This window comes from Amphiura filiformis, chromosome 5, assembly GCF_039555335.1.
Source record: "Amphiura filiformis chromosome 5, Afil_fr2py, whole genome shotgun sequence".
Classification (NCBI taxonomy): Eukaryota; Metazoa; Echinodermata; class Ophiuroidea; order Amphilepidida; family Amphiuridae; genus Amphiura; species Amphiura filiformis.
The window spans coordinates 10751114-10765473 of record NC_092632.1 but is presented as its reverse complement, the minus strand read 5'-3'; the positions used below and the strand labels follow the sequence as shown (position 1 = coordinate 10765473).

Here is a 14360-nt window from a genome sequence, read left to right as displayed (position 1 = left end):
GTTTTTGTGTTTGCTGGGAACTTAATAATATTTGGACGACAAAATTGACGAAAATTTGCAGTTGACCTGTTCTTTTAAAAGCTTTACAAGACCGATTAATTTTTGACCAAAATTCACATTAATCATAATGGCCAAATTGCTAAAAAATGGCTTAAAATGGTAAAAGAATGTTTTCATCAACATTCTCAAGGAAAAATCATTTTGCATTATGTAGCCAGAATTAGTGAAAACCTGAATTTTGCTTGCGCACGATTTCCCTTATTTTTTTAAGTTTAGCAACATTAGCCATCTTCCTTGCGAAATCGACGGCATCGAGAACTATTTCAGCGATTTCTGCAATCAAGGCAGCGCCGTCGGTGGCAAGCGCGGCAACAATCATGGCGGCAACTTTAGCTGCGGTCTCCAACCAATCATACCACGCCATATCTTGGCAGAGGCTCTTTACAATGGTCCAGAAGATGTTGGCGTCAAAGGCACCATCTATGAGCTCAAAGATTGCTTTGGCTTTCTCGTAAGCATCTTCACCAGCTGTGTTCCAAGCTTTGATGAAATCATCCACCGCACGTTTCAGAGTCGAAGAGGATTCGATTGCTTCGGCGACATCTTTCACCGTCTGTTCCATTACGCCTTCACTAACATCTGGGGCGATTCCTACGGCAGACATGACCAGGAGGACGGCCTCCACTAGTATGCTCGCGTACTGATTCTGGATCGCCCAGTCGACATCATTGGTCCCGAAAAAAACACGAGTGCCAGACATGAAAGACTTATCATCCCTAGTCAGTTCCACGCAGTATCTCCCGTTATCTTTCTGGGTCACGTCCATCCTGAAAGTGGGGATGCTGAGTCCAGCCCGGATCAACTTAATCCTATCAGCAGATAAGTGTTTTGCTAGCCGCTGAGCAATGTCCGTCCCCGGCTTGTCCGCGAACTCTGCTGCCAGTTGCACGCATTCGGTAGCCGTAGCTCTCGCTGCTTGACTCAACTTTTCCTTCTTGGCTGGATCTGCTTCCAGATCAGCGTATCTTTCTGGGCTTTTCTTACGAATTAGCTCCAGAGCCCCATCACAAGCCTGTGTAATGATATCTTCCTGTGTTGCTTTTGCCATATTGAGAAAGAAACTGTAAACGAGAAAATATCGAAAAATTATGTTACGATCCATAAAGGAAGAAATCACCTTTTTCAAGTTCACGCACGAATCAATAAAATTTATATATATCTTAATGAAAAATATAGCACAATTGGAGAATGTTCTTGCATAAAGGTGAATGCATGCAATCAATGAATTACAATGATTTACAATGTTTACTAATATCCGCCAGTGCAGGTCATCTTCTTATCACTGCTTGTTGCTGATAAATTTCGTTGAAGTATTTTAAAAGCTTATGCCCAATGAATTTCACTGTAGACATGGAGACAGTTGGCCTATATCCTTTGCATTACTCACTTCTTTCCGTCTACTCTGTACCACTTTCATTTTGACAGAACTGGTGTGTTTTCACTTGAAAACTTCAACTTCAGATCATGTAGATCCATCACAGATCTCTTTGGGGGCATTTTGCACACTATCTTCGCTCAGTAGTATTATAGCATTTCTATTTTTGAGAGCACTTTATCCACTGTATGTTTCAGTGTTTCTCTCTTACAGAAATGTATATTTGCACTAAAGCAGCCTATTTTAGGTAGAAGTAGACCCTATATCTTACGTTAGTACATTTCCGCAGCGTCGAACTTACAGTTCAGTGTCAGTGCAGTGGGTGTGAGAAACCTAGCTGGTGCAAACTGCCCTCCGTGAAAGCCTTTATATGTGACCTACTGAGTCTTCTTTGTCATTGTTATATGCAACCAAAGGGGTTTTCCCAGGAATTTCATTATACACAAATTCTTGCGCAATTGCGTGATTATCAGGTAGTTTTCCCTATTGCATGACATAGGAATGTACAGGTTGAATAATTGTGCAAATTCGCGAGAACGAGCAATTTGTTCAAGAGGAGCCTAGAGGAGCCTAGATTTTAACTCCGTTACTCGGGAGCGGTGGAGTCATTCAATATATATTGCATTGAAAAGGAGGTTAGGAATTGTCCATCTTTGCTGTAAAATGTGCCATTTTTTCTATTTCTTGGATGTTCTATCAATATTATAAAAAAAAAAGACAAATTAAGTTTTGCATTTGTGATAACAGGGTAGTAATGCAGTGGTCCAAGATGGGAAATTGCAAACTGAGTCATCCAACTGACCTCTCCGTATAATAGGGCACTACTTATTACCATTACCATGATTAATCTTTCAAAAAGAAAGTGCTCCACGAGAAAAATTTGCACTTTTCTTGCTAATTTTGGTCTTGATCAAAACTTCGTGTTGACGATAAATCTCAATGTTAACTGCATATAGCTGTATAGTGTCGAAACAAAAATAAGGTATAACCACTTGTCATCTGACATTAGGGACCGGTCACTATTTACAAAGCGGAATGGGAATTTCGCGTTTTTCATTGACGAAAAGTTTCAGGTTCCCCACTTCGCTTCCGTTCAAAAATCCGCGTTCCCCTCTTATTTTATAAAATTTCACATCCCCTCTCTTCCCTCACACCCTGGAAACATTTGAAAAGGATTGACTACAAAACCTATTCTCTTATAAATGCATCTACGTACGGTTTCCACCTCGATACACCCGCGCGCACAGATATTTCCAGCACAGCGAGTCTAGCCTAGTACACAGTCTGTGCTATACTACACGATTGAGTGCATAGCATCATAAGATCTAGTGGAAAATAGTCACCTGTGATTGGTTTTTCTCAAATGCTCAAGTGTTCCCTTCATCCAATCAGATTTTTTTTTATATCAAACGAAAGCTAACACTTCCCCCTAAAAATATTTTTCTCGTTAGGTCAACAGATAACTCAATTCAATGTTATAGCAAGGCGAATGTATTAAATCTGTTGAAAACTACCTATCCAAGCACATTTTTGGACCAGAATGTAGGTTTTAAAAGTCAAAACCTCAAGTGTTCCTACAATATTTTTCAAATTTTATGTCACTAAATGAAAGAGCACACTTATATTGTCCATATACTAGCCTCATTTGAATGAGCAATGGCCAATTCTCTTTAAATTGCAAACCATTTGCAAAAAGTTACTATTTTCGCCCGTTTTATCATACGGTTGTAAATTCAATGAACTATGATTTTGCTAAAAGAGCGTTCCCACCGAATTTCATGAACATGCGACAATCTATGGCGATTTGACCCCGAATGACCACAAACTGACCGTGAGATTTTTGTCTCGCTTCGGTGGTCATTCCCACCAAATTTCATGAACGTTACACAATGTATGGCAATTTGACCCAGGATGACCCCAAACTGTAAGATTTGACCCCGGATGACACTGAATGACCCATTGACCTTGCCTTTTTTGTCTCGCTTCGGTGGTGGTTCCCATCAAATTTCATGAACCTTCGAAAATTTATGCAAAAAAATGTGACCCTGGATGATCACAAAAATGACCTTGATATTTTTTTGTCTCATGTCGTTCCCTTTATGACACCATTACCTTTTTCACAGCTGAGTACACGTTTCGTAAATGTAGTGGGGTCTTAAACAGAATGTACCAAATTGACCATTATTCTATGATCTTTGACTTCAGTGAGTGACCTTGAACAACATCATTACATGAGAGGTTCCACAGTGCATCTATGTAATTGGATTTGAACTGTTTCATTTTCACCATATTTTACAAGTTGACCTCAAATGACCTTTGACCTCCGTATGTGATCTTAATACCATTTATACATCAATGTACCCATAGTACCACTATGACCCACGTTTGGTTGCAATAGGATTTAAACTGTTCATGAGACCGAAACTCTAACAAAAACTTGAACCAAAAATATACATTGGCACACACACACAGACACCACCACATACATGCAACCATAGGGAAAAGTGATTACATAGTCTCCTGCCTTATCAGACGAGACACAAATAGTCATTATTACAGACAGTTTAAGACTGAAATTCACTTTTATTTATGATCACATTTTGTGTAAATTTTCGGAGCTGCCAATTTATTCAGGAATAGTCATTATAGGAGGAGGTGAGCTGTCTCCCCCTTCCTTCGAGAAGGGGTGCCATTTCAAGTTGCCTACAACCCCTACCTACGCTACTACGGTCGCTATTCATTCCTGCAGTTATAGTGAGAACAAATACATGTAACCTTGACAAAGAAATTGAAAGTAAAAGTATATGAATGCCTACCTTTCCTCCTAAAGTTCAAGAAAATATTGAATATGCGGTGTCAGTGGGTGTGAGAAAGCTAGCTGGTGCAAACTGCCCTCCGTGAAAGCCTTTATATGTGACCTACTGAGTCTTCTTTGTCATTGTTATATTATTGCAACCAAAGGGGTTTTCCCAGAAATTGCATTATACACAAATTCTTGCGCAATTGCGTGATTATCAGGTAGTTTTCCCTATTGCATAATACAGGAATATACAGGGTGAATAATTGTGCAAATTTGCGAGAATGAGCAATTTGTTCAAGAGGAGCAGGTGAGGTTCCACCGCCCTTTGCTTAGATTTTAACTCCGATACTCGGGGAGCGGTGGAGTCATTTAATTTTGCATGGAAAGGGAAGTTCGGAATTGCCCATCTTTGCTGTAAAATGTGCCATTTTTTCTATTTTGTGGATATTCTACAAATATTATAAAAAAAGAAGTCAAATTAAGTTTTGCATTTGTGACGTACAGGCTAGTAATGCAGTGGTCCAAGATGGGAAATGGCAAACTGAGTTATCCAACTGACCTCTCCCTATAATAGGGCACTACTTATTACCATTACCATGATTACTCTTTGAAAAAGAAAGTGCTCCACGAGAAAAATTTACATTTTTCTTGCTAATTTTGGTTTTGATCGAAATGAAGTTCGGCCATAAAGTGGCTCTCATAATTTTATGAGCGCGCTAAAATTTCGTGTTGACTATAAATCTCAATGTTACTGCATATAGTCGAAACAAAAATAAGGTATACCACCTAAACCACTGGTCATCTGTTATTAGGGATCGGTCACTATTTACACAGGGGGAATGGGGATTTCACATATTTCTTTGACGAAAGTTTCAGGTTCCCCACTTCGCTTCCGTTCAAAAATTCCGCGTTCCCCTCTAAAATGTCACGGGCCCCTCTCTTCCCTCACTCTGGCAACATATGAAAAGGATTGACTACAAAAACGATTCTCTTATAAATGCATTAACGTACAGTTTCCACCTCGATACACCCGCGCACACATATATTTCCAGCACAACGAGTCTATCCTAGTACGCAGTATGTGTTATACTACACGGTTGAGTACATAGCGTCATAAGAACTGTGTGAGATCTAGTGGAAAATAGGCATCTGTGATTGTTTTTTCTCAAAATCTCAAGTGTTCCCTTCATCCAATCAGAATTTTTTATATCGAACGAAAGCTAACACTTCCCCCCCCCCCTAAAAACACCGTTTCTCATTAGGTCAACAGATAACGGAAATCAATGTTATAGCAAGGAGAATGTTGTAAATCTGTTGAAAACTACCTATCCAAACACATTTTTGACCAACATGTAGGTTTTAAAAGTCAAAACCTCAAGTGTTCTTTACAATATTTTTCAAATTTTATGTCATTAAATGAAAGAGCACACTTATATTGTCCATATACTAGCCTCATTTTAATGAGCAATGGCCAATTCTCTTTAAATTGCAAATCTTGTGCAAAAAGTATTTTCGCCTGTTTTGTCATACGGTTGTAAATTCAATGAACTATGACTTTGCTAAAGAGCGCTTACAAATTGATATGAAAAAAAAATCGGATTTCCCTCTCTTGCTCATAAACAAAATTCGCATCTCCACCTAAAATCCCCCTGCCGTAAATAATGACCGCTTCCCTTAACCAGACAGTCCGGTTTAGGGCGTAGCTGGGATGCGGTACGTGCCCCATCCGCCGTGTTGAATGGGGAGCGCGCCGAAAAGCCGATTGACCGTTTCAGATCGACCGATTCAGCGACCCCTTAGGCCTTGGCTTCCTTGGGGTTCAATCCCATGCTGTGCCAAAGAATTCAGGCTTATTTCACTTAATTGGAAAATTAACATTTATGTTTTGGCTTCCAAACACTGGGTCCAAACAGTGAAAGTCGAAATTTTCGCGCGCTTCCACCGTAATCCACCTTGGTTTATAACCACATTTTGTGCCCATATCTGAGCACCACAAATCATCATAGCTACGCCCATACGTTCGATATTCATTCCTGCATTTATAGTGAGACAAAATAATACATGTAAACTTGACAGTGGGTAAAATTATATGAATGCCTACCTTTCCTCCGAAAGTTCAAGGAAATATTGATACCGGTATGTGGTTTGAGTAAGCTTTTGCTGGCTCGAACTGGAGAACTGCCTTCCGTGAAAGCCTTTATTAATTTAAGGATAATGACGATTAAATAATATGACCTTCGTTGCAACCAAATGGTTTTTACCCCAAAAATGACATTATACACAACTCTTGCATGATTATTACCAGGTAGTTTTCCTATTGCATGATACAGGAATATTACAGGGTGAACAATAGTGCAAATTTTTGAGTGCGCGTAATTTGTTCAAGAGGAGCAGATGAACTCCCCGCTCCCCTCAGGGTGTCATTCCGATATATGCCACAACCCCTAGCTATGCCCATACGGTCGCTATTCATTCCTGCATTTATAATAAGAACGCATACATAATTACATACATAACTACAAACTGAAGAACTGCCCTCCATGCAAGACTTTTAGGCGCGGCCAATCAAATTAAGAAATTACCCACCACTAACAGTAACAGAATCCATGTCACGTGAATACAAAAACATATCTTAAGTCCACACAAATCCAAGTAGTGGAACAGTGCCTAATTTGCATGCCGCTTATGCGGGGGTGAAATTTCAAATTTGGTCAAATCTTGGTAAAAACAAAACCATACCAAAATGATCAATGTATTCCTCTCGTCATAAGGATTCAGAAAAAGTATAGTTTGACCATCTCCGATGTACATTTCTTGAATTATAGGGGGAAAGGTCAAATGTCAAAATTTGGACTCTACAGGGGGCAAAAAATGAAATATTCTCCGATTTGGATAAAAATGGTCTCATATTGTTCCGCTTGCAGCATTTAATAAAAAGAATAGTTTGCCATAACTCAGGTGGTTTGTTACACGGCAAAGAAGATCAAATTCCACAGAACCGTATTGACCTTGACCTATTTTGTGATATTACCAATGTAACAAAACATCCAAAACAATGCAACTTTTCTCATTTTGATTTATTTTTGCCAAATGACCAATTTGAGACCAGTTGGATTTAAATTGGAACATATTTCCAATGTAAACGGCTGTGGGCCCAAAATTTGACCTTTGACCTTTTTGCCTATAACTCAAGAACTGTATGTCGGAGACTGGTCAAACTATACTTTTTCTGTATCCTTATGCTGAGAGCAAGACATTGGCATGATGTAACCTACTTTCAAATTTCACCCCTGCATAAGCGACCATTTTGGATTTATGCAAATTAGGCACTGTTCCACTGCTTAGACTTTTGGGGACTTTTAATATTTTCTATAATATACTTTTCTGAAATGAATGGTGATTAAATGGTTTCTGTTACGATTAGTGGTGGGTTAAGCCCTGATTTTCCTTAATTTGATTGGCCTATTTATCAATTTCATAAAAATGACAATTAAATAATATGACCTACTGAGTCTTCTTCGTTTTTGTTAATGTTAACCCTAGTGTCTAATTCTACTGTAGAAACCAATGGTGAGGCTCACCAATTCCCCTCTATGGTCATCTTTGACAGCCTGCCCTACCCCCGGGTAAGGTGCTGTGGTAAAACATTTCTCACTAAAATGAGCGTAAAGGATGGATCTACGATTAGCTTAGGTCGTTTGGGCGTAAATGCGTGCGGTTTTTTTTTATGACGGGTTGGTACAACTGCCCCCCCCCCCTCGTAGTTCTAGGGTTAATATCGCAATTCCCAGAAATGTAATTACCCACGAACTCAGTCTGCTTGCATGATTACTAGGTAAAGTAAAAGTTTCCACTATTGCATGATACAGGAATATATAGCGTACATCACAATGATAAATAAAACAGACATAAGTCTCAATGCAGGGCCTGCCTAGACTCACATAAAATAGTATATCAGTGGAAACAAATTTATAAGCTTTCTCCTCATATCAAAATCACCATGATTGATTGGATGAGACTGTTGATCAGGTCACCCATCTTTAATTATATACTTATTTTTGGGTATATCGTGAACATTTTTACATTTTTATGATTTTTCTTTGATTTATTTTTAACAATTTCTTAATGGGGTGCTCTTATATTTTTTTTCATTTATCTCGTTTCATGCTTGACAATATAGTTTATGATTTGTTATTTATTTCGCCCTTTATGTATTTCTTTATGTTTCGTTTTATGTTTATATCATTATAGCGCCATCTATAGTTTGATATATCTTGATACCGTTTTGCGGCCGAAGTGGTGTTGGCCTGGGTATTTGGGTGAAACGTTTCAAATCCATCCCGATTTCACTCTTTGACAGTGGCGGCGCCACGGGGGAACATGGGGGAAATGCCCCCCCAGTCAGAACTCTTGCCCCCCTGTTGCCCCCAGAAAAACCCAAAATTACGAAAATTACCACTTTTTACGGTAATTTTGCGCAAACTTTGTTGATTTTGCCCCCTGAAATTCACTTTGCCCCCTAATGCCCCCCCCCTGAAAAAATTTCCTGGCGCCGCCACTACTCTTTGACTGCCGAGAATTACCCGTGCAGTGTGAAATTTCGATAAAGTGGTAACCGGAAGCTGTTTTTTCAAGATTTCTCCGGACATACATCGATTTGAAACATCAACTTTCAGGATGGTAATGAGAGAAATATGGTCCATTTCAAACTTGATTTTACTGTGGAAACCAATGCTCACCAACCCCCGTCTATGGTCATTTTTGACGGCCGCTTCTACCCCCGGTCAGGGCCGGATTTACCTTTTTGGGGGCCCTGGGCCAGGCCAAAATTTGGAGGCCCCAAACGCACCGTGAGGAAGGCATGTGTACTCAAGTGGCCAATTATTTTTACTGTAGAAACCAATGGTGGGGCTCACCAATCCCCCTCTATGGTCATCTTTGACAGCCGGCCCTAACACCGGGTAAGGTGCTGTGGTAAAACATTTCTCACTAACATTAGCGCAAATGATGGATCTACGATTAGCTTAGGTCGTTTGGGCATAAATGCGTGCGTTTTTGTTTATGACGGGTTGGTACAACCGCCCCCCCCCCACCCCTCGTAGTTCTAGGGTTAATATCGCAATTCCCAGAAATGTAATTACACATGAACTCAGTCTGCTTGCATGATTACTAGTTACTAGGTAAAGTAAAAGTTTCCACTATTGCACGATACAAGAATATATAGCGTACATCACAATGATTAATAAAACAGTCTCAATCTGGGGCTGGTCTAAACTCACATAAAATCGTATATCAGTGGAAACAAATAAACAAATTTATAAGCTTTCTCCTCATATCAAAATCACCAATTTGATAGGAAAAGGGTGGTTGATGAGACTGTTGACCAGGTCACCCATCTTTAATTATATCTTTATTTTTGGGTATATCGTGAACATTTTCACATTTTTATGATTTTTATTTGTTTTATTTTAAACGATTTTTTAATGGGGGTGCTCTTATATTTTTTTCATGTATCTCGTTTCATGCTTGACAATATCATGATGCAGTCATGTCTACAGTAGAATTCACCACGACATTTGCAGGACTTAAACCCCATTAAAAGCTATTAAACCAAGATAACACTCATTGAAAACAGCTCAACTATGTTGCATCAGATCTTCTCTGGTTAAATCCACACACACATGTGTCTGTTATGAGCAATGAGCTGGTATTATAGTTTCAGTTGGGTGAACGATTATAAAGCACGCAAGGTAACAATTACTGTGTGGCCTTTGTTCACGAAATGAGACAATACTGTGCATATTGTTAACCACATTCTTGAAAATGAGAAACATAATGGGTGTGGGCCGTAACACGGTTTGGAAATAATTTCTTCATATTTTTGGTGTTATCAGTCGTTTACATATCCTTCCTAAAACACCAAAGTGCGAATATTTCCAAATACCTAAATTAGCTAAAAATTTAGGACATGTTACAAAACTATATTTTCAAGAATTTCAGAAGAGCACTTTTAATATTGGCCGGTTATTTTTCACACAGCGACGTTAACTAGGCAATGTACTATTACCTATAACATACACTAAAGCACCAAAGTGCGAATATTTCCAAACATCTAAATTAGCTAAAAATTTAGGACATGTTACAAAACTATATTTTCTAGAATTTTAGAAGAGTACTTTTAATATTGGCCGACGTTAACTAGGCAATTACCCATACTTCTAACATTACGCTATTTGTAGAGGTTTATATCATAATAGAGCCACTATAGTTTGATATATCTTGATACAGTTTTGCCGGCGAAGTGGTGTTGGCCTGGGTATTTGGGTGAAACGTTTAAAATTCATCCTGATTTCTTTCTTTGACTGCCCAGAATTACCCGTCGTACAGTGTGAAATGTCGATAAAGTGGTAACCACCCGGACGCTTTTTTTTCAAGATTTCTCCGGAAATACATCCGATTTGAAACTTCAACTTTCAGGATGGTATTGAGAGAAATATGGTTTATTTCAACCTTGATTTTACTGTGGAAATCAATGGTGGGGCTCACCAACCCCCGTCTATGGTCATTTTTGACGGTCGCTCCTTCCCCCGGGCAGGGCCGGATTTACCTTTTGGGGGGCCCTGGGCCAGGCCAAAATTTGGAGGGCCCAAACGCACCGTGAAGAACGCATGTGCACTCAACATGCTCAAGTGGTCAATTTTTGGTTTAGATATGAGATCGACGGTGTCGGCGGGAGCATTACAATTTAGAGAGAGACAAGTATAGCTTTTACTGGGACATTTGCGCGCGAAGCGCACGAAAAAATTTCAATTTAAGACTATTTAGCCCAAATTGAAGCTGAATTTTGCTATAGAACAGGCCAGTGCGCGCGAAATGTGCATAAATTTGTAATTTTGTACCCTATTTTGGTCCAAAACATGGTTAAAATGGAAGATGCACATGGCAATTTTTGGGGGCTCTGGGCCCGGGCCCATCTGGTCCAATGGTAAATCCGGCACTGCCCCCGGGTATGGTGCTGTGGTAAAACTTTTATCACTAAAATGAGCGCAAAGGATGGATCTACGATTAGGCATAAAATGCGTGCGTTTTTTTAATGACAGATAAAAAAATCTTGGTTGGTACAATAGATACAACACCCCTTCGTTGTTCTAGGGTTAATATTGCAATCAAAGGGTTAATTCCCAAAAATGTAATGCAAACTGGCCACCGTGAAAGCCTTTATTAATGTAAGGAAAATGACAAATAAATAATGTGACATACTAAAAGTATTCTTTGTATTATTGCAACCAAACGGGTTTTCCCAGGAATTGCATTATACACACATTCTTGCGCAATTCCATGATTATCAGGTAGTTCCCTATTGCATGATACAGGAATGTACAGGGTGAATAATTGTGCACATTTTTGAGAGCGAGCAATTTGTTCAAGAGGAGCAGGTAAGCTACCCCCCCCCCCTCCTTTGCCTAGATTTTAACTCCGATACTCGGGGAGAGGTGGGGTCAATTCAATGTCACAAACTAAACTCTCAGTGCGTGATCTAATATCATGTAGTTTCCCCTATTGCACATTACAATGATAAATTATTGGCATTGCTCATTATTAATTTCACAAATTTATTTTACCTATAATCGGGACTGGGGAATTCAAATGCATAAACGAAACCAGAATTTAAAAGCAAATAGGTCATGAGAAACCAGATGAACACTAACTTGTTATATTGGGTGTGGCTCTCATGATGTTATGTAAATCAGACTCATTTTCACCATTTCAATAAAAAATAGTCATTATGAGAGACAGTTTAACCCTAGAACTATGAGGGGGCTGTTTCCGAAGGTTTTCCATCCGTCATAAAAACAAAATGCGTGTCTTTACGCCCAAACGACTTAAGCTAATTGGTAGATCTAGCCTTTGCGCTCATTTAGTGATAACATTGTTACCCCAGCACCTTACCCGGGGGTAGGACTGACCATCAAAGATGGCCATAGACGGGGGGTTGGTGAGGCACACCATAAGTTTCTACAATAAAATCGATGATTTTCTTTTCAATATTATTTCAAGAGATATGGACTTCTTGTTTATTATTTTGAAATAGTATTTAGGAGAGGGCTGTTTCCGAAGGTTTTTAGGAGAACATTTGGTGAAAATCGCATCTTCGTAAATTTTTAGTCAAAAATCAATTTTGCCTACACTTCTGTACATATAGCCAGAATTTCCCAATTAGCTCACATTATGAAATCATAACGATATTATGTGGGGAATGTTTGTACTTATTTTGATATCACTGGATAGATGAGACCCATAGCTATACGTTAGTATACAAATATTGAATGTTTATGAGTACAATGGTAAGAATATTTTCAATATGGAAGCCGGGTTGAATGGAACAGTTCATGTTTCACCGAATGAAAATATTCATTTCATTGAACGAATAAAAACATTCAATATTTGTTTTACATAACTCATATAAAATTCTTTATCTTCCACTTAATTTTTTTAATCATCAGGAAAACAAAATAAATTACAAAAATATTACGAACTGTATTTATTTCAGAAGCGACACCCACATCGATCATTGGCGAGTCGAGATGGTCACCGTTGGCGATATACGCCCGCGTCCATGGTAGCTGCGCACCAGTGCAATGGAAAATGGACTATTGCACTAGCGCGGAGTGCAATAGACTTAATAGCAAAACCATTCAATAGTAATTGACCAATCAAATGATACGAATCTTTGTATGAGTTATATGATACCAAATATAAAGGTATATGACGTTTATAATTGAAGCGGGTTTGTTTTCCCCCCCCCCCACCCCCGCTTTGAAGTCCTGATAGTTCTAGGGATACGGCCAAAATTCACCTTAATTTATGACTAAATTTTGTGCAAATTTCCGAAAGCGCGCAATTTGTTCAAGAAGCATCAAATTTTGGAGCAGGTGTGCCATTCCGAATTACCCTTGCCCTAGTCGCCACATCCTAAAACGTGTACGCCCATACGACCAGTCAGTATTCTTTCCTGCCAGTGCATTTAGGGACCATTCAATATTTACGCCAGGGAGAAATAGAAGTTTGGACAACAAAATATTTTGCGCTCCCCCCTTGCGTACGCTCAAACTTTTAGGAGTCCCCGTTGTTTCCCCCATTTTCTCCATTTAAAGCTTAACATTCCCGCTTATGGTTGAAGTAAAAAATTCGAGTTCCCAGTCAACACCCAAAACAAAAATCGGATTCCACCTTAAAATTCCCTCCTGGCGTAAATATTGAACAGTCCCTTATAATGAGAACAAATATACGTTAACTTGCATGCACTACAAAGACATTGAGAGCAAAATGGTTCTGATTGCCTACCTTTCCTCCTGAAGTTCAAGAAAATATTGATTATGGTTTGAGAAAGCTGAGTACAAATTGAAGAACTGCCCTCCGTGAAAGCCTTTACTAATTTAAGGAAAATGACGAATAGATAATATGACCTAACTGTGCCTTCGTCGTTATTGGTCAATATTAATAAAAATGATGACGCAACTAGAGCCTAAACCAAAGTTTGTATTTAACGTGGAATAGGCCCAACTATTGTATAATCATTAACCTCAAACATGTCGTGAAATGAAAATGCTGAGGTGCTGTCTTTTATAATATACAGGGTGTACCATCATCGGAAATTGTACTTTAAAAAAAATTAATTCCTGAACCAAACAAGAGTGAAGAATTTATGCAATTGCATAATAAGACAGCTTCCATAATTATGCCTTTTGAATTTTGGAAATGAACTTCTTCATTCTTGAAATAAACTTGATGATAGAATATCATGTGCGATAGGTTTTTACGACGGGAGTTCATAACAATTTTTTTTAATAAGTTTTTGGCGGACAAATTTAAACTGTCAAAAAACCTTACTTATTATGATAGAATATCATACTCATTTATGAAGGTATTTCTTCGTTGTTTTAATCATCTAGCACTAAAGCATATGACGTCATGTTGATTTCTTTGTCATATTATTGCATAGTCTCGGTCCCAGCCGATTTGTGCTCCTTCGTCACTAAACAAACCGTCTGGCGACAACCTCATAATACGTCTTTTCTGATTGGCTGAACATCAACGCCATAAATACTGGCATTAAATTTTGCT

The 14360-nt window shown here is 38.8% G+C and overlaps 1 protein-coding gene across 1 annotated transcript; it reads right to left on the bottom strand.

The window, feature by feature from the left end:
* Positions 1-13642, bottom strand: LOC140152610 (uncharacterized). The gene is made up of 3 exons (XM_072175023.1): positions 13581-13642; positions 6337-6430; positions 1-1121 (listed from the first exon to the last, which is right to left on the bottom strand). Exon 3 carries the CDS (start codon positions 1106-1108, stop codon positions 221-223), a length of 888 nt encoding a protein of 295 aa, XP_072031124.1. The 5' UTR covers positions 1109-1121; positions 6337-6430; positions 13581-13642; the 3' UTR covers positions 1-220.
* Positions 13643-14360: the final 718 nt, after the last annotated feature.

Bases quoted from the DNA above. Each gene is read 5' to 3' on its own strand.
- LOC140152610 (XM_072175023.1), bottom strand. From the start codon at position 1,108: ATGGCAAAAGCAACACAGGAAGATATCATTACACAGGCTTGTGATGGG.